Source organism: Bufo bufo, chromosome 6 (assembly GCF_905171765.1).
Source record: "Bufo bufo chromosome 6, aBufBuf1.1, whole genome shotgun sequence".
Classification (NCBI taxonomy): domain Eukaryota; kingdom Metazoa; phylum Chordata; class Amphibia; order Anura; family Bufonidae; genus Bufo; species Bufo bufo.
In genome coordinates, this window is record NC_053394.1 from 339461373 (window position 1) to 339481850 (window position 20478).

General features: G+C 45.8%; 1 protein-coding gene across 1 annotated transcript; it reads right to left on the reverse strand.

The window, feature by feature from the left end:
• Positions 1-601: 601 nt before the first annotated feature.
• Positions 602-13605, reverse strand: FAM83D (family with sequence similarity 83 member D). The gene is made up of 4 exons (XM_040436154.1): positions 13158-13605; positions 2449-2616; positions 1849-1973; positions 602-1710 (listed from the first exon to the last, which is right to left on the reverse strand). Exons 1-4 carry the CDS (start codon positions 13599-13601, stop codon positions 753-755), a joined length of 1695 nt encoding a protein of 564 aa, XP_040292088.1. The 5' UTR covers positions 13602-13605; the 3' UTR covers positions 602-752.
• Between the last annotated feature and the right edge of the window lie 6873 nt (positions 13606-20478).

Sequence of the window (20478 nt, forward strand, 5' to 3'; positions counted from 1 at the left end):
GGAATTGTACAACTCAGCCCTAGAAGCATTCACCTAGCAGTAAAGTAAGAGGGAGGAAAAAGAAAAAACACATACACGTTACAAAAGAATCATGACAGGCGTGATGAAGTTAAATAGCAGATGAAAACTGCATTCTGGAATTGGTAAGAGTCCAAATCTGTCCCACATTGTGCCCCAGGAGATTGAGATCCTCATGTGTGATGGCCTCCTAGAGATGTAGATGCTAAGTATCAGCCATCCATGGCTGGAGGCAATACGGCACATACCTAACATTGGTCCATGTCATTCTCCATAGAATACGTAACTAGGAGTACATATCCGGATACCTGGTGACATGAGAGGATGTCACTTGTATAAAGTTCTTTAGTAACACTGCAGACATGAACAGGGGCAAGAGGCAATAGTGTTACACGTTCTGAGCATTAGCTCAGCTTTTAGTCACTAACTAGTGGCATGGGCCTAAAGTGCCAAATGTACAGCAGATATTTAAAAAGTGGTAAGCGCAAGCATCATCAGTCCAGGAGACTTTCATTCAATTCTCAATAAGACCTCCTACTTTCCACCCAGTTAGGCCTTATTCATGTGGATGTAACCTGGATATATTCTAGCTCCATATTACAGTTTGACTGTGACTCTACTAACCCTAACAGCATCATAGGAATCTACAATGATGCAAGGTCAAGATTTGCACCGCTAACAGACAAACTGTGCCCAACATCACGGCCGCTTGAATCAAGCCAAAAGAAGGTCTATCACATATTGTGAGCAAAGCGAGCACCATCTCGGAGGTTGAACAAACTGCTGTGCATAGCACTTCTTTGCAAGCCATAACCAGTGGTTTCACAGCTGAGGAATGTGTTGCCCAAGCGGCTTCTCCTAGAAAGTATGGATACCATGTGGTCTAGTTTAGACCTTATAGAAGTGTAATGATATTGACGTTCCTTTGTAAGTTTCTTGAAAGAGTCCCGCACTGGATATTCTGAAAAATTCCGTCCATTGCCTTTATTGTCAGAGGAGCGAATGGAGATACTGGAGCCAGTGCTGGTGGTGGATGCAGAAGATGAGGAGGACAAGGATGTGAAAGAAGAGGATGACAACCTTGACTTAGAAGAGCTGGATGTGGTTTGACTATAACCAGCAGAGGATGACTCTGGGACACTAGCTGTCTGAGTAGTTATAGACCTTGAGGAGACCATAGTTTGGGTAGAAGCCACCCTTGCCACAACAGAAGTTTGTGTTCCAGCAGTTGAGGTAGAGACATTTGTTTGAGTGGTTGCATCCACTGCTTTCACAGTCTTCCAATCAAGCCATGGCTCTGTCTGAGTGGCTACACATTCAGTTTCTTTAAGGCCAGAGATTATGTCGCAATTCTGCATCAAATCATCTTCAAAAGCCCTCACATTTGTAGACAGATCACAGTTTCTCTCCCACCTTGGTTTAGCTTCTATATTATTTCTCTTTGGAGTGCTGGAGACCTTTGCCAACTCCAGATGCAGAAGATTGCTTAATAAAGGATTTTTTTGCGCTACCGGATTATACGTCAGCTTGGAAGTGGATATTGGGCGATTTCGGATGCTGGAAATAAGCTTTGTACTGACTGGTTTGGACTGAGCATAGAGGATCCTAAATTGGAGGTCAAATTTCTCCACCACTTGTCCAGTTAGTACAAGCAAATTGCTGCTGTTGAGCTTCCCATCCATCCAAGTGAAACTGTGAAGATATTAAGAAAAACATATGGGATCACATGCCGTTCAGTTTTATGCAACATACCAAGGTTGGCCATTCTGTTTGAGATCCCTCATTGCATATCTATACTATTTGGTTTCAGTACATGTTTCAGTAGCGCACCTGTAACTTCCTGTAGCAACCTTCAACCCATCAACAAGCAGGAACTTCTCACGAGCCTTTCCGACAATTTTGGCACCAGATCTGGTGTAATAGTTATTTCCAGTTAATGTTCGGACCCTCATAAACTGAGAAGACAGAGCAGAAATTATTACTTTTAAAGGCAGAACCATGAAACACACACACACACATATATATATATATATATATATATATATATAAATATAAATCAGCACCGTCACAGATAACAAAGAGATGAAGGGTGCAAAAAAGCCCAATGTGGATACAAGCCAATCCAATGATGCAGACGATGAAAAAGGGCAGCACTCCAGTAGATTAAAAATCAAAAAACTTTATTTACCCATAAGGCTGTAGCGACGTTTCGGCTCTAACACAGGAGCCTTCCTCAAGCCTTGAGGAAGGCTCCTGTGTTAGAGCCGAAACGTCGCTACAGCCTTATGGGTAAATAAAGTTTTTTGATTTTTAATCTACTGGAGTGCTGCCCTTTTTCATCGTTATATATATATATATATATATATATTATAAATGGGGGGGGGGGTAAGATGAGGTATAACAGCAATGAGCATCATTTTGAGAGCATACCTGTTCATTTTCTATGGAAACTCCAAGGTTCTGACACATTTTAAGAAAGTCTGGAAGCTGTGCCTCATCCAGCAAGATGTAAGCTGGAACCCTACGTTTTCGGCATACTTCATGAATATCACGGAAGAGGTCATTGTCTGTAAAGGAATCCATGACCACTGCAATCACCTAAGGAATAAGATTGGTGAATAAGAAGGATAAGTGGAAAATTAAAAACCAGAGTCATCCATAACTTCTACGATAGCCATAACCACATGACTATCTTGGATACAGGTTATTCAGCAACCAAAAGTTGGACAGCTATCTGGATACTTGTCAAGTGAACACACCGGGGCATAATACCTTAAAGGGAGTCTGTCACCTCCATACGGCCATATACAGCGCTTACATTGCCCTATCGCACACCTATACATGAATGTAATGGTACCTTTGTCTTTACACTTGCAGAAGCTGGAAAAACGAACTTTGATTGATATGCAAATGAGCACCCGCAAGTGCCCAGGGGCGGCGTTCACTGTGTTGGTGCCCAGGCTGCCCTGCCTTTTTTTCATTGTTCCCCCGTCGCAGCCTATGCCCGCCCTCCTATTCCCTTGCGTCATCCTAAGGTCCGGCCGAGATCCCGCGACTGTGCACTGCCTCGCCGGGCCGGAGCATGCGCACTGCGATGCCCATTGTGGGCACTGCATATGTCTCAACAATATCACAGTTTATCAGAGTATATGTATTGAACATATGGAGAACGCTCAGATTTTTTTTTAGGCCCTAGTGTCGTCCTACAACCTAAAGCACCATTTCTTGAATAGAGTACTGGACTTAAAGGGAGTCTGTCACCTCATTTTCACCAATATAACTAACACTGCCCCATAGAAGATTGCAAACTCTTTCCAAGCATACCTGTGCGTACTCTGTCTGTATTCCATGTCCAGGAAGAGCCCGGCTGAAAGTGAAAGTAAAAACAGCTTTCACTCCTGACTCTATTTCTAACAGCTATATCTTCTGATATAGTGGATATAATGCTGTGGTTCTGGTATAGCTTGAAAGGTTGGAATGCCAGCTTTCAAACAAGGTCAGGTCATATTTTTAGCTGGTACCAATTCTAAAATATGAGCGGCTAAAGCAGCCCTCCCCTCTTCAGGATGGTTTGCTTTGGGCACTTGGGAGCTGTTTTCCAGCAGAATAAAGGCTAGTTCACGCTAGTTTGTGGTCCGCAAAACACGGCGCCCGTGTGCCTTACGCAATTTGCGTAATGGAACAGGAGGTCCATTATAGAAATGCCTATTCTTGTCTGCAAAACTGACAAGAATAGGACAGGACTCAATTTTTGGCAGGGCCACGGAACGGAGCAACGAATGTGGACCCATTGAAATGAATAGTTCCGTATACGGAATGCTGAAAACAGCCCGTATATGGATGAACGAGCCCTAAAAGTGCTTTTCCTGGACATGGAATAGACACAAAGCGCACACAGGTATGCTTGGAGTGTGTCTGCAATCTTCTATGGGGCAGTGCTCGTAGATATATTAGTGAAAAAGAGGTGACAGAATCCCTCGTATTCCGGTAAAGTAACTTAATTTTTGAAAAACTGCAAGTTCTGACCCAACCAGTTTCAATTTCCCTTGCAATCCATTTATTTAGCTCCTGTGTGAGCCTGCAACACACAGAGTATCATCCTCACAAAACTGCAAAGACTACAATCCCCACAATCCCTAGCTTTCCTGCTGCGAGTTTGTGCTGGATCCACCTCTCATCAGGTGCACTGGGTGGAGTCATTAGTTTAAATAGCTCATCAGCCCAGTGCTCTGAGCGGATTATACAAATCATTGTGGTCTTGGAAGCTAGGAAGGAAGGTTTTCTGTCTGTTCCAGCTCAGAGAGATAAGTGTGATTTCTGGTTTAGTTGTTTTGTGTCATCTCTTCCATCCAGGTTCTGTGCGAGCAGGCTGCTCCTATTTCCACTCTTCACCATCTCAGGGAAGTTAGGGTTTTGTCAGCCCAGGCATGGGGACACCTCACACCTACCTTAACCCCTTAAGGACCCAGAACGTACCGGTATGCCCCATTTCCCGAGTCCTTAAGGACCCAGGACGTACCGGTACGTCCTGACTTAAAATCTGTATTCCGGCGCCCCAGGGGTTAATCGGAACGGGATTTCGGCTGAAATCATTCAGCCGGCATCCCGTAACAATGCAGGGGGGGGGGGGGGGGGGGGGGTCATTTGAGTGGCTAAAATCAATATTTTTCACCCCCCCCCTGCACGATTTTATGCCGGCAGGTGGTGCGGGGGGGGCGTTGCGGGAGGTGCGGCAGGCGGGATCGCGATCCCCCGCCCACCTCCCCATGAACGATCGTTGGCTTCTAGTGGGTATACCAGGGTGCCAGCACATTGCTGGCACCCTGGTATAAACGGCTGACATCTGTGCAGATGTCAGCCGTTTAACCCTTTCCATACCGCGGTCCGTACGGACCGCTGTATGGAAAAAGTTAACTGTCATCGGTCAGGGAGCTCCCTCCCTCTCCATCGGGGGGCTGCTGTGCCTTTGCAGCCGCCCGATGAAGAGGGAGAGAGCCCCCTCAGCCCTGTGCTTACCCTTCCCCGTCTGCGAAGTTGTGGCAGACGGGGAAGGTTCCCATGGCAACAGGCGTCCTGCTGTCCATGGTGCTGAACAGATCTGTGCTAAAAGCATAGATCTGTTCAGTGTAAGTAAAATACAGTACAGAACAATATATATTGTACTGTACTGTATTATACAGACATCAGACCCACTGGATCTTCAAGAACCAAGTGGGTCTGGGTCACAAAAATTAAAAAAAAAAGTGAAAAAAGTTGATAAGATAAAAAAAAACATTTATCACTGAATAAAAAAAATAAAAATAAAATAAATACACTACACATATGCGTCCGTAACGACCTGATCTATAAAACGGTCATGTTACTTTCCCTGCACGGTGAACGCCATAAAACTAAAAAAATAAAAACTATGAGAAAATTGAAATTTTGCCCACCTTACTTCTCAAAAAAGTTATTAAAAGTGATCAAAAAAGTTGCATGTACGCCAAAATAGTACCAATCAAACAGTCATCTCATCCCGCAAAAAATGAGACCCTACTCAAGATAATCGCCCAAAAACTGAAAAAACTATGGCTCTTAGACTATGGAAACACAAACTTTTTTTGGTTTTAAAAATGAAATCATTGTGTAAAACTTACATAAATAAAAAAAATATATATATATACATATTAGGTATCGCCGCGTCCGTATCGACAGGCTCTATAAAAATATCACATGACCTAACCCCTCAGGTGACCACCGTAAAAAAATAAAAACAAAAACGGTGTAAAAAAAAGCCATTTTTTGCCATCTTACGTCACAAAAAGTGTAATACCGAGCGATCAAAAAGTCATATGCACCCCAAAATAGTGCCAAACAGTCATCTCATCCCGCAAAAATTGAGACCCTACTCAAGATAATCGCCCAAAAACTGAAAAGACTATGGCATTTAGACTATGGAGACAAACATTTTTTTGGTTTTAAAAATGAAGTTATTGTATAAAACTTACATAAATAAAAAAAATTGTATACATATTAGGTATCGCCGCGTCCGTGACAACCTGCTCTATAAAATTACCACATGATAAAACCTGTCAGATGAATGTTGTAAATAACAAAAAAAAAAAAACGTGCCAAAAAAGCTATTTCTTGTTACCTTGCTGAACAAAAAGTGTAATATAGAGCAACCAAAAATCATATGTACCCTAAACCAGGGCTTGACAAATTTCCTTGGAATCTAGGAGCCAGCTAAAAAAGTTAGGAGCCAGGCGGAGCCGCGTCATAAAATCTATATTGCGATATAATTTTAAGCATGTATATCGCAATATATAGTTTTCTATATTTGGGGGGGGGGGGGGGGTGTTCAAACTTTTTTTTTTTTTACTTTATTTAATAACTATTAGCCTCCTTAAGGGCTAGAACCCTTGTCATATTCACCCTAATAGAGCTCTATTAGGGTGAATAGGACTTTACACTCTCCCTGCTGTCCTGTGCTTTGTGCACACAACAGCAGGGAGCTGACCATGGGAGCCAGCCTCTGATCAGCCCCTCCAGCCTCTGATCAGCCCCTCCAGCCTCTGATCAGCCCCCCTCCAGCCTCCCTCTTATCAGCCCCTCCAGCCTCCCTCTTATCAGCCCCTCCAGCCTCCCTCTTATCAGCCCCTCCAGCCTCCCTCTTATCAGCCCCTCCAGCCTCCCTCTTATCAGCCCCTCCAGCCTCCCTCTTATCAGCCCCTCCAGCCTCCCTCTTATCAGCCCCTCCAGCCTCCCTCTTATCAACCCCTCCAGCCTCCCTCTTATCAGCCCCTCCAGCCTCCCTCTTATCAGCCCCCTCTGGTAACTAACAAACCCACCCTGCCTCCCTCCCCAGTATTAATCATTGGTGGCAGTGGCCACAGGGTCCCCCTCCTCCTCCTCCCCCCATCATTGGTGGCACTGGCAGTTCCGATCGGAGTCCCAGCAGTGTAATGCTGGGGCTCCGATCGGTTACCATGGCAGCCAGGAGTCACGCTACTGAAGTCCTGGCTGCGATGGTATGTTAGTGAGCAGCATTATACTCACGTGCGCCGTGATCTCCTTCTTCTCATAGGTCTGTGCGGCGCATTGCTAATGCTATAAGCATAGCAATGAGCCGCACAGACAGAAGAAAGAGCGCCCGGCGGCCACGGCGCACGTGAGTATAATGCTGCTCACTAACATACCATCGCAGGCCGCAGCCAGGACTTCAGTAGCGTGACTCCTGGCTGCCATGGTAACCGATCGGAGCCCCAGCATTACACTGCTGGGACTCCGATCGGAACTGCCCACTGCCACCAATGCAGAGAGTCGAGACTGAAGAACCCGGCCCCCGACCTCTGACAGGACGCTGTGATCCGCGCGAATAACCCCTCAACTGAGGGGTTAATCGCGCGGATCACAGCGTGCAGTCATAGGGGCCGGGATATGGCCGGCACATTCATTGGTGGCGCAGTGGCCACAGTCCCTCCCCTCCTCCTCCTACCCTGTTCTTAGTGGCCAGCGGCAGCCGCGCACAGTGGGGAGGGAGGGACTCCTCTCCTCCACTGTGCCGCTCAGGAAACCATGGTGCGCGCCGAGAGCGCATCTTTGAAAACGGGCTGACAAATACCCAAGCGCCAGGACCAAATTCCTGGTCGCCATGGCGACCGGGATTTGTCGAGCCCTGCCCTAAACTAGTACCAACAAAACTGCTACCCTATCCCGTAGTTTCTAAAATGGAGTCACTTTTTTGGAGTTTCTACTCTAGGGGTGCATCAGGGGGGCTTCAAATGGGACATGGTGTCAAAAAACCAGTCCCAGCAAAATCTGCCTTCCAAAAACCGTATGGCATTCCTTTCCTTCTGCGCCCTGCCGTGTGCCCGTACAGCGGTTTACGACCACATATGGGGTGTTTCTGTAAACTACAGAATAAGGGCCATAAATAATGAGTTTTGTTTGGCTGTTAACCCTTGCTTTGTAACTGGAAAAAAAATTAAAATGGAAAATCTGCCAAAAATGTGAAATTTTGAAATTGTGTCTCTATTTTCCATTAAATCTTGTGCAACACCTAAAGGGTTAACAAAGTTTGTAAAATCAGTTTTGAATAGCTTGAGGGGTGTAGTTTCTTAGATGGGGTCACTTTTATGGAATTTCTAATCTAGGGGTGCATCAGGGGGGCTTCAAATGGGACATGGTGTCAAAAAACCAGTCCAGCAAAACCTGCCTTCCAAAAACCAAACCGCGCACCTTTCACTCTACGCCCTGTGTGGCCGTACAGTAGTTTACGGCCACATATGGGGTGTTTCTGTGAACAGCAGAGTCAGGGCAATAAAGATACAGTCTTGTTTGGCTGTTAACCCTTGCTTTGTTAGTGGAAAAAATGGGTTAAAATTGAAAATTAGGCAAAAAAAATGAAATTCTCAAATTTCATCCCCATTTGCCAATAACTCTTGTGCAACACCTAAAGGGTTAACAACGTATGTAAAATCAGTTTTGAATACCTTGAGGGGTGTAGTTTCTTAGATGGGCACAGCACTGAATGAGGGACAGCCCCTTGGGCGCAAAGTAAGGTAATTTGCATTTTGATAAAAACACTTTATAAGTAACGGAAAGGCAGTGAGGGGTGATAATGGTATAGTTTAATTTATCATATTAAGACCAATAGAAGAATATATGTCACTTTATATGCTCTAACGGCCTGTCAGTGTCCCTTTAAAGTTATGAGCACTTAAAGTGACACTGGTCAGATTTGCAAAAAATGGCCTGGTCCTTAAGGTGAAAATGAGCCCGGTCCTTAAGGGGTTAAAGGTCTGCAGGTGGGCTGAGCAGTGCAGGGAAAGAGGTCAGGGATTAGCTAGGAGGTGACCCTTCCCCTGTCTCTCGCCCAGAGCCTGGTTGGTGGGTTTTCTGTGATTCTGAGTGCACGCCCGCCGTGACACTGATGCACCCTGAACGGATTGCTCTCCATTCAGAATGCATTAGGATAAAACTGATCAGTTCTTTTCCAGTATTGAGCCCCTGTGACGGAACTCAATGCCGGAAAACTTTGACGCAAGTGTGAAAGTACCTAAATGAGTGTTGATGTTTACTGATTAGCTGCCTGATAATCACCAGTACACTTAGAAAAGAATAACGCTAGTGTGAAAGTACCCTGGTATTGAAATACGGTAAAGGGTTTCAATATCGGAAACAAATGCATCCGTTTTGTCCTAATGCATTCTGAACGGAAAGCAGTCCGTTCAGAATGCATCAGGATGTCTTCCGTTCCGTCCCTCGTACGGTATTTGACCGGACAAAATATTGCAGCATGCTGCGGTATTTTTTCCGGACAAAGTCCCAGAACAATACTGCACTTGCCGGATCCGGCATTAATTTCCATAGAGATGTACTAATGCCGGATCCGGTATCAAGTGTTCCGGAATGTGCCAGGACATAGAAGCTATTTTTTGCTATTGATCTTTGAAAAAAAAATAAAAAATTTAAATACCAGATTCGTCTCATCCGGAATAATGGATCCGGTATTTCACCGGATCTGTCCAACATATCTGGGGGAAAAAAGGCTTTCCGTTTGTACCCGGCTTGCCAGATCCAGAAGGCAGTTCCATTGCTGGAATCAAAAAACCGCTAGTGTGAAAGTACCCTAACACTCCCTTTGTTTCACAAGACATTTAGCTAGAGAATTGATAGCAACACACTGAGCATGCTCGACCTAACAAAGGCTCAGAACTACAGGTCGACGCTATGGTAATTTATGTGGAAACACAATGGATAGCAGAGGAAGAAAACGACTTTTAGAACTACTGAACGGTAAATATGTGAAATGGACATTAAATTAGGTAATTGATGTATTAGTCTAAAACATAAGTTATATTTATGGTAACCGGAATACCCCTTTAAGAAACGCCCTAAACATGTTATTTCTTGGCTGCTGTCTAGAGATCTTAATCGGTGAATAATTTCTAGGAAAGGGCAGAGAGTGGGCTTAAAAATATTTTAAACGCATTCCTAGAAGTTATTCCTCCCTGGAAAACCCTTTTAATTGGTTGTGAAAGTCCCCTGAGGATCAAAGGGGTTTACTGGGACTTTACTACTGATGACCTATCCTTAGATCATCAAAATCTTGGTGGGGTTCTGACTCTTAGCACCCTTACCAATCAGCTGGCTCAAAGTCAAGTGACTTCAGATGACTGGAAGAGAGGCAAAGTACAGGTCACAGCCAAAAAACAATGTACAGAGGCCTGCTCAGAAGTGCAGTGTCTTCTTCAGCCAGGTGACTCCCACCAATCTGATACTGATGACCATGATAGGTCTTCAATATTAAAGTCCCAGAAAACCTCTCTAACATTACTATGCAAGAACCCTATATATATAAATTTACACAATTTTGCTAACATGAAGCCTCCAAGTCTAGACTTGTTCACACCATTACCCTTCAGTCTACAAATGTCAAACAAAAAGTTTCCTATTGGGATATCAGCAGTATGGATTGTCCACCTCGCCTGAATAGAACCAATACCTTCCCTGTTATGAAGTGTTCATCCCCCTCACAAAATACTCAAGGGGACAGGTGAACAGAAGGAACGCATAGGCTCACATAGAATGATGCATTGCTGCACAACTTTGTAAGGATGGCCGCCATCAGCCTTTGGGGTGAGCATGTCGAGACACAAGATGAATAAAAGGTTCCCAGCTGAATCAGCAGACCCCCGAGGCTTCTAGTAATGCTGATGCTATGTTAACCATCTTCTTGATATCAAGTGAACTGGACAGGTATTTGAACAGCCCAGGGCACTGAGGGGCCTCTATTGAGAGCTAGAACTTTCTGATTGTGAAGGTTGAATGGGGAGGGGTGTGCGTCAGTATAGTTTGATTAGTAGGAAAATATTACCTCTGGGACCCACACCTATCTCTAGAATGGGGCCCCTGTAAAGTGAAGGGCACACCACGCAGGCATGGCTACAATTCGCTTCTAAGGAGTGCTGAAAAAAGCCGAGCGTCTACTTCTGTAGAAGGGAAAGGAGAGGTGGCCGTGCTTGCATGGTGCGTCCTCCATTTACTTCTATGGGATTTCCGGGAATTACCCAAACGGCACTCGCTCGCTTCTTTTTTGGAACTCCCATAGAAGTGAATAGTGAGCATGCGCTGTGCGTTCTCTTTCGCTTTGGGAGCCCCACTCTACAGATAGGTGCGGCTCCCAGAGGTAGGACCCGCACCTACCCGACATTGGTGGCATATCTTAGCAATATGCCACCAAAATGGGCCAACCTTTAATATAGTCCAAAATTAACCATAACCTAGACTATGTTGAACCAATTCGATGCCATCTGGTCCATCTCCTACGTTTGAGAAAGAGTGTCTACAATTTGTAAAGCAAATCCCAGGGTCATTAATGTGACCATCATCAGGAACCCTCCCTAAACATCTTTCCAGGGAATTAGAAAGCCACTAATTTTCACCGTCATATCTGACTTTATGACACGAGTCATAGCAAGCCACCTTCAAAGCTATTCCAATAACTCAGTCATCGTAACGTAGGCCAAGGCCTTGTAATTCACTAAATGCCTTGTTAAAGCCAATCAGCCTATAATTCGAGTTCTCAAGTTCCACCTTTTAGGAAAATATCTTCTGTGTTAACCCATTAAAGGTTGAGTACTACGTACAAACACAAGGGCTGGAGTGAAAAGTAAACCCTCACACTATAGATTTCACCCTCCTTATCTGTAACGTTCCTTAATCATTTATAGTGAGAGGGAACAGTTAATAGGCGGACATTAAAGATCTTCCATAGAAGTTGTGTGTGGTGAGAATTACAGGCTCGATGACCAAAGCCAATATTGACACCATTTCAAGGTGGATATTCTTTCTATGGAAACCCTTCCCATAAAGCCCAAGTCACTAGGTTACTGCCCGATACGAAGGCTGGGCCTTTTGATCCAGACACGGTTTCATTGAACCAGTATAAACAGTATAAGCTCATAAAACCACCTTCTCAGCCAGAACTTCGCTGTCAGCACAATGAGGACGTGATAAACCCATTGCCATATGAGTCAGGCTTTGCAGAGAAGAAAATAGTGGTCGGATCTTCAAAGGATGAGCAGCCTCTAGGTGACCTTTAATGGGAGGCATGGAAGAGGAAACCTCTATGACGCCTCGGTGCCTCCAAATATTAAAGATGAAAAAGGTTGTCACACAATGAACTGTAATGTGGTCAGACTGTTATGTTATACACTATCGGGGGCTACTGTCAGACCACACATGACCAGTAACATATTGTGGTAACCATCCTCACCACCAATGGGTTCACATCTGCCTATCGGTTTCCATTTTTTTCTGGAGCAGAAAGAAGAAATATGATTAAGTCATATCAGACACCAACAGTACTTGATGGACCTCACTACCTTTTATGCGATCGGGGGGGGGGGGGTTATCATGGTGCCCATCTTTTTAGGGTAGGTTCGCAGAGATTTTTGGAAGATGTTTTAAGGCAGTTAGGTTTTTCAGCAAAAACTAAAAGTGTGATCAATAGTTCAGAAACGAAAAACTTGCCTCAAAAATTTCAATTGTGAACAGACAGTTCTAGTCTTTGGACCCCCCAGGGTGTCAAGTACAGACCCCCATCAGTTATACCATTTTCCCCCCCAAAAGTGGTCAATGTGCTCCCCCCCTTCACATGGTGTTATGGTGCTCCTGTCCCCCCCCCCCCCCCATGTATCAGAGGTAGGTCCAATATTCTACCCCCCCCCCATGTATCAGAGGTAGGTCCAGTATTCTACCCCCCCCATGTATCAGAGGTAGGTCCAGTATTCTACCCCCCCCCCCATGTATCAGAGGTAGGTCCAGTATTCTACCCCCCCCCCCCCCATGTATCAGAGGTAGGTCCAGTATTCTCCCCCCCCCCCCCATGTATCAGAGGTAGGTCCAGTATTCTACCCCCCCCCCCATGTATCAGAGGTAGGTCCAGTATTCTACCCCCCCCCCCCATGTATCAGAGGTAGGTCCAGTATTCTACCCCCCCCCATGTATCAGAGGTAGGTCCAGTATTCTACCCCCCCATGTATCAGAGGTAGGTCCAGTATTCTACCCCCCCCCTGTATCAGAGGTAGGTCCAGTATTCTACACCCCCCATGTATCAGAGGTAGGTCCAGTATTCTACAGAGGGCACCCACCTCCTTGGCCCCTTTGATCAGGGACCTGGCCGTTTCTTTGCAGCTGTAGATGGTTTCCCCGTGGCCGGGCTGGAAGTGTGCGTCCACCCGTGTGACTCCCCGGTAGGAGCCAGCGCTGAAGGCCGGCCAGCCGAGCTCCAGCAGCGGGGGCTCCACATCTGACACCTCGGGGAAATAAGTCACTGAAGAACAATCCATGGAGGCGGACACCTCGTCCTCCCCGCACTGGACGGCGGCAGCAGAGCTCAGGATCTCCGCCACTTCGGGCTCGGACAGGAAGCCGGGCACCCGCTCCCGCTGCAGGAAGGCGCGCAGCGCCTCAGGACCCCCGGACAGCAGCTGCTCCAGTGCCAGGCGCTGGGCCTCACTGTACAGGTCCGGGGGCACGACGGGGCAGCGGGAGCCCAGGGGCAAGTCATCCAGGCACTGGGACAGGTTCGCCATGGCAATCGCCGCCGATTTAACCAGCTACTGAACCGCCCATAGCGACTTCCCTATTTATATGCCATTTAAATCCAAACAAGCCCGGGGTGGCCGCTGATTGGCTGAGTAAACACACCCTCGACCAATGATAGGCCTGAGATCAGCTTCTCCTAGTATAGGTGACAAGCCACGCCCCTATAGTAAGGTATTTTCACGAAGTAGGAGTTTATCCGTGAGTGACTGGTATACCGCGTCCGTTATATCACGTGGTGGGAGAGAGAGGCTTCATGTTATAACACGTGGAGAAGAAAAAGCCTCATGTGTGTCAGAAAAGTGCAGTCAAAACCCAGGCAACAGTAAGGCCGGGTTCACACGAACTTGTGTGACCCGTGCCTGTGAAGCGGCCCGCAAATAGCGGGCCGCAATGCTTGTTCGCCGGCCGTAGGTCAGTCGCATCGGATCGCGGACCCATTCACTTTAATGGGTCCGCGATCCGGCCGTTCCGCGAAAAGATAGGACTTGTTCTATCTTTTAGCGGAACGGAACAACGGGACGTAACCCCAGGAGGCACTCCGTAGTGCTTCCGAGGGGTCCCGTCCCGTGCGGCCGTTCCGCGATTCCGGATTAGCGGACCCATTGAAGTGAATGGGTCCGCATCCGTGATGCGGAATTCACACGGAACTGTGGCCGTGTATTGCGGCCCGCGATTTGCGGGCCGCAATACGGCCACGGGTCACGCACGTTCGTGTGAACTTAGCCTAAGGCTGAGTTCACACGGGCGTCATGTTTTTGCCCGGATAAGATGCGGTGCGTTGCGGGAAAATGCGGGACAGAATAAAGTTACGTTAAAACCAAGCACACCATTGTTTTTCTTGTGAAATTCCCACATGACCCTTTTCCTATTGAAAAAACTAAAGTTGGATTAAAAATGGCCGACTTCAAAATGGCCGCCATGGTCACCACCCATCTTGAAAAGTTTCCCCCCTCACATATACTAATGTGCCACAAACAGGAAGTTAATATCACCAACCATTCTCATTTTATTAAGGTGTATCCATATAAATGGCCCACCCTGTACAATAGGGCTGGAGGGGTTAAAATAATAATAATAATAATTAAACTCACCTTAATCCACCTGATCGCGCAGCCCGGCTTCTCTTCTGTCTTCTTCTTTGCTGTGCACAGGAATAGGACCTTTGATGACGTCACTGTGCTCATCACATGGTCCAATCACATGGTTCATCACCATGGTGAGGGACCATGTGATTGGATCATGTGATGTGACGTCACCACAGGTCCTTAGCCGGCAGCTCAACATTACAGAAGAAGACAGAGATCCGCAACTACGCGATCAAGTGGACTCGGTGAGTTAGCTTTTTTTATTTTTAACCCCTCCATCACTATTTGTTATAAGGGAAAATAATACAGATCGGGTCCCCAGCCCGATCGTCTCCTAGCAACCATGCTTGAAAATCGCACCGCATCCACACATGCTTGCGATTTTCACGCGGCCCCATTCACTTCTATGGGGCCTGCATTGTGTGAAAAACGCAGAATATAGAGCTTGCTGCGATTTTCACGCAACGCACAAGTGATGCGTGAAAATCACAGCTCGTGTGCAGTTGTGCACAGCCCCATAGAAATGAACGGGTCCGGATTCAGTGTGGGTGCAATGCATTAAACTCACGCATTGCACCCACGCAGAATTCTCGCCCGTGTGAAAGGGGTCCAAGGCTGGGTTCACATGGGTGTCGCGTGTGAGGGCCGGATAGGATGCGGGTACCTCGCGGGAAAATCGTGCGATTTTGCCTGCGAGTGGGGTAATTTTGACTGTGATTGTGTTGCGTTCTTCAGTTTTTTCCGCGCGAGTGCAATGCGCTTTGCCCGAGCGTGAGAAAAAACTGACTGTGGTACCCAGACCCAAACCCGGACTTCTTCACTGACGTTCGGGTTTGGGTTAGGTGTTCTGTAGATTTTAATATTTTCTTATAAGGGAAAATAATATCATTCTTAATACAGAATGCTTAGTAAAATGTAGATTGAGGTGTTAAAAAAGAAAAAAAAATTAACTCCCCTCATCCACTTGATCGCGCAGCCGTCATCGTCTTTTTGCTTCTTCTTTCAGGACCTGCAAAAGGATCTTTGGTGACGTAATCGTGGTGAGCGCGGTGACGTCAGCGCAGGTCCTGCTGAATGAAGATAGAAATGTCGACATGTAGTTTTATTCCGGCCGCCTCTCGGCATGTTTGCCGTGCTGCCGCCGGAACTCCTGCCCGCCCCCATCATAGCCAAAGGGGCCGGAGCGGACCTCCAGCGGCACGTGTGCACTAGCAGCAGCACGGATCCGGCAGGCTGTTCACCTGCCGGAGAAGGCTGCCGCTAGTGTGAAACTAGCCTTCTAGTCTAAATGCTGATGACCGCTTCCATTATGGAAACGGTCATCAGCACGCAGGAGACGCAGTGAGGGAAGCGCTGCACCGGCTGTACTCACCCTCCCTGGTCTTCTTTCGGGCGCCATGCTGCACTTTGTCCTGACTAAGTACAGGCGATCACTATGACTTGCCGCTGTGCAACATCAGGTCACAGTGCAGCGCGGGCCGGAAGAAGAGCAGGGAGCTATGAGTACTGGATCTGGAGAGTGGCAGCGCCGCCCGGAGCAAGCCAGGTAAGTTTTATTTATTTTTTAACATCTGATCTGAGGTCTGATGGGGGTCTGATATAAAGGCTGATGGGGGTCTGATCTGAGGTCTGATGGGTGTCCGATCGGAGACTGATGTGGGACTGATCTGAGGGTGATGGAGCTTGGGGGTCTGATCTGAGGTCTGATGAGGATTGGGGGTCTGATCTGAGGTCTGATGAGGATTGGGGGTCTGATCTGATGTCTGATGAAAAATATTTTTTTCTATTTTCCTCCTCCAAAGTCTTAAGGCTGTATTAGACAGCGCAATTCTGCCGGCGATTGTCGGGAAGCCCAGCATGTCCAAAAAATATGTAGGCTTTTTTTTTTTTAATACTGAAAAAAAAAGAAAAACTTACGGTAAATTTAAAAAAAAAAATTATTTTCATCGCCATATTCTCATTTTTGCAGGCCGATCTGTAGTTTTGGATTGTGTGATTTTTTCATCACTTTTTTATAAAAATTTTTGGGGCGGAGGTAAAGCGATGAAAAACGGCAAATCTTTTTTTTTTTTGCTACGCCATTCACATCATATGCATTGCCGCCTCCAAAAATGCCCATACTATTAAAATATAAAAATTATTTTAATAGTACGGGTGTTTTCGGATGCGCGGATGCATGTTTATTTTTTTTTTTATTATTTATTTTAATTTTGGAGAAAGGGGTGATTAGGATTTTTACTTATTTGTTTTTCATATCTTTTAAAACTTTTTTTAGGCCCCTTAAATGGATCCCAACATGCAATCATTAGATTGCCTTTTGTCTAAAGTAATAGAATTTTATCCATTACAAAATACAAGGAGTGGTATATTCCAATGCAGTGCTCTAAGTAATAGGCCAGTCTACCAGTAATAGGCCTAGAAGCCTTGTACAGACTCTGGCTTATTACTTCTATTAGACGCTTTCTCCAGCGTAAGGTGTTCCTGCCCACGAAGCGCCCAGGATTTTTGCCTTTTAGATGCTGTGGTCACATTTGACCATGGTATTTGCAGAGTTAAATGTTCGCGATTGGCGTTATCGCCGATCGCAGACATTAGCTCTGTGCAAGCACCAGACAGCTATGGCGCTCACTCCACTCTGGAGCAGGAGCCATCTTTAAAGGCCCAACATCTACTGTACATGTATGGCAGATGTCAGGAAGGGGTCCCCCTGGAGCCAGCAGGTCCCGCAAACCCACCTGAATTGTTTTGCCCATGGAAGAAAGATTCTAATATACTTAATGCCTTAAAGTTTAGTGGATCGCCACCTCTGAAAATCCTGCTACTGCCAATGTCATGTCCTTTACCAAGTTTCCAGTTTATCTATTCTATGGACGGGGATGTCACTTCCGCAACCCAGGCCAGGGGAGGAGCTGTAAATGGGATCAGAACTATTCCTCTCCCCAGTACGATAACAGCGATATCACTTTTATATAGTGTTTCTTATATCTTAAAAATCTTAGAATTTTTTTTTTTCTGTTTTCATCACCATAATCTGATCCCCACAACTTTTGTATATTTACATCTACTGAGCTGTGTGAGGGCTCATTTTTTGCAGGGTGATCTCTAGGCTTTATTGATCCCATTTTGTGTATGACTTTTTGATCACCTTTTATTAAATTTATTGAAACGACAAATCGGCCATTTTGATTATTTTTCCATTATGCCATTCACCGTAAATATTTTCATTTTTTGATAGTTTGGGGACGTGGAGATTGTCATGATGTTGATTATTTTATTATTTATTTTTATTTTTAATATGGGCATAGGGGGTGATTAGAATTTTTATTTTTTCTTTATATTTTTAAAAACTTTTTTTCACTTTTTTGTTTTATTTAATATGCAGTCATCTGATCGCTTCTCCCATTATTTAACATTGCAGTCTATTTATTCGGTTTGATAGAAACTTCGCTATGGTATGCCTCTGAGCCTTCAGAAGGCCCAAGGTCCCCGGGAGCACAGCGCTGCCAGGAACAGACCGCTCATATGCCATGGTTGCAATTTACTACAGCGTCTGAGGTGTTAAATGTCTGTGATAGGCGTTATCGCCGATCACACACACTGCCTCCGGGTGTCTACTGTGTAAGCCAGCAAGCATCGGTGGCTATGATACCTGCTCAACTCCTGAGCGGCCGCCATCTTTAAAGCGCCGACTTGCACTTGCATGTACATGTTCAATAGCAATGAATGAAGTACTCTCCATTCATGGAGGTGCCGATTCTTGAGATAGGAGTGGGTCCTAGAGGTAGGATTTGCACCTATCCTATTGGTATGCCATTAATGTTCAAATAGGACAATCCCTTTAACGGAGTTTTTTAATGGGCAAAATAGTTATTTTTATTTTTATTTATTTAAGTGATACTCGTGCCATTGCCAACCTCATGATCTCCTCTTCACTTATTCTGACATTTCCAGGGTCCCCTTCCTGGCTCTAGTACTTGACCACCAATCACTGGCTGAGGCGGGTCGTGGCTGTGGTTGAGCATTGACCTGTGTTTAAATGGACCAGAAAGTAGAGATAAACGGAGACCTGGGAAGCCTCGTCTCCCATACTGTCAGCGGTACATTCACACAACCGTACGCATTTTGCGGTCCGCAAAACGTAGTCTGCAAAGTACAAATAAAAGCCGTTTTGAATCCGTTTTATTTTTTATTTTTTTTGCTGTATGCTTTATCTTTAGCTGCCATATCTTCAACTTAATAAAAATAGCATAACCATGTGCTGGGGTCCGCACTCCTGCCCTTAGCACAGCATGCACGGGTGTACATTTCCCTCATCATCCTCCTCTTACGGTATTTTTTCACAATTTTTTCCAGTGAGGCACAGCATCTGATAACGCCTGCGGGAGATTCCATAAGCTTCTGTCACTTTGTCTCCAATATTTTCTTGACACGTTCTGACAGCTGCCGTCTTCAGGGTATATGGCACAATTTTGAACTTGCCCCATATGAGCTTTAGTGTATTGTGTGATTTCTTAGGATTTAAAGGGAACCTGTCATCATCTTTATGCTGACCTCACTGAGGGCAGGATAAAATAGTGACAGAAATGCTGATGTCAGCGGTGTGTCACTCAGGAGCTAAAAGTCAGTGGTTGCTGAGAACCAGCATCATAATCATTACAGCCCAGGCCTTGAGAAGAGTCAAATCTACCTGAGAAGAGTCAGAGTTAGGCCTCATGCACACGACCATTCAGTTTTTTGCGGTCCGCAAATTGCGGATCCGCAAAACACGGGAGCCGCCCGTGTGCCTTCTGCAATTTGCGGAACGGGCTACCCATTGTAGAAATGCCTATTCTTGTCTGCAAAATGGACAAGAATAGGACATGCTATATATTTTTTGCCGGGCCACGGAACAGAACAACGGATGCGGACAGCACACGGAGTGCTGTCCGCATCTTTTGCGGCCCCATTGAAGTGAATGGGTCCGCACCCGAGCCGCAAAAACTGAGGCTCGGATGCGGACCAGAACAACGGTCGTGTGCATGAGGCCTTATTCCTAATCTCCTGCTCTCGCCCATCTGCTGATGATTGGCAGTTCTCTCCTAGAGAGAAAGGGAGACAACTAGGTAGAAGACTGTCAATCAGCAGGTGGGCAGGAGAGCAGGACTTCATGAATAACCAGGACTCTTCTCAGGTGGCCGGGACTCTTTTCCAGGCCGTCTGTAAGGATTGTGATGTTGGTTCTCGGCAACCACTTACTTTTAACTTATAAATGACAGACCGCTGAAATCAACTCACCTGTCTCTACTTTATACTGCCGTTAGTATGGGCAGCACAAAGTTGATGACAGGTTCCCTTTAAATCATTTTCACTGGGTTTAGGTTGAGTCCTACATTGCTAGAGCTTTAATCGCACGTGTCAGCTGAAGGTATGGCAAATGCATTACAAAGGTTTACTCTTCAATGCGGATGTCAGGCTGATTCTTTATGGTACAAAGAAAAAATATGGGGGATTCAATCAGCACAACCCTATATGCAGGTGCACATCGCTATGGCGAAATACATATACAAAGAAAAAGACACAAATGCAATAGCACTCTACAACCAGCATTCTGCCCTGCCTCTATGCTGGATGAGGCATTGGTGTACATTTTGGCCAAAGCGTAATAAGCCACTCACCACGTCAAGGTCGCCATGCAGGTGCAGCATGCACACCAAGCACACTCTGCTTTTAACCCCGTCCGGTGCCATTACAGCTTTCATCGGATCCAGGGATGCAAGTACCAACATGCACGCTGAGCCCA

Bases quoted from the DNA above. Each gene is read 5' to 3' on its own strand.
- FAM83D (XM_040436154.1), bottom strand. From the start codon at position 13,601: ATGGCGAACCTGTCCCAGTGCCTGGATGACTTGCCCCTGGGCTCCCGC. The intron at 2,617-13,157 runs GTGGGTGCCCTC...CTTATTCCTTAG, and splicing joins TGATCAAAGGGGCCAAGGAG to GTGATTGCAGTGGTCATGGA. The intron at 1,974-2,448 runs GTATGCTCTCAA...CTGTCTTCTCAG, and splicing joins TTTCCATAGAAAATGAACAG to TTTATGAGGGTCCGAACATT.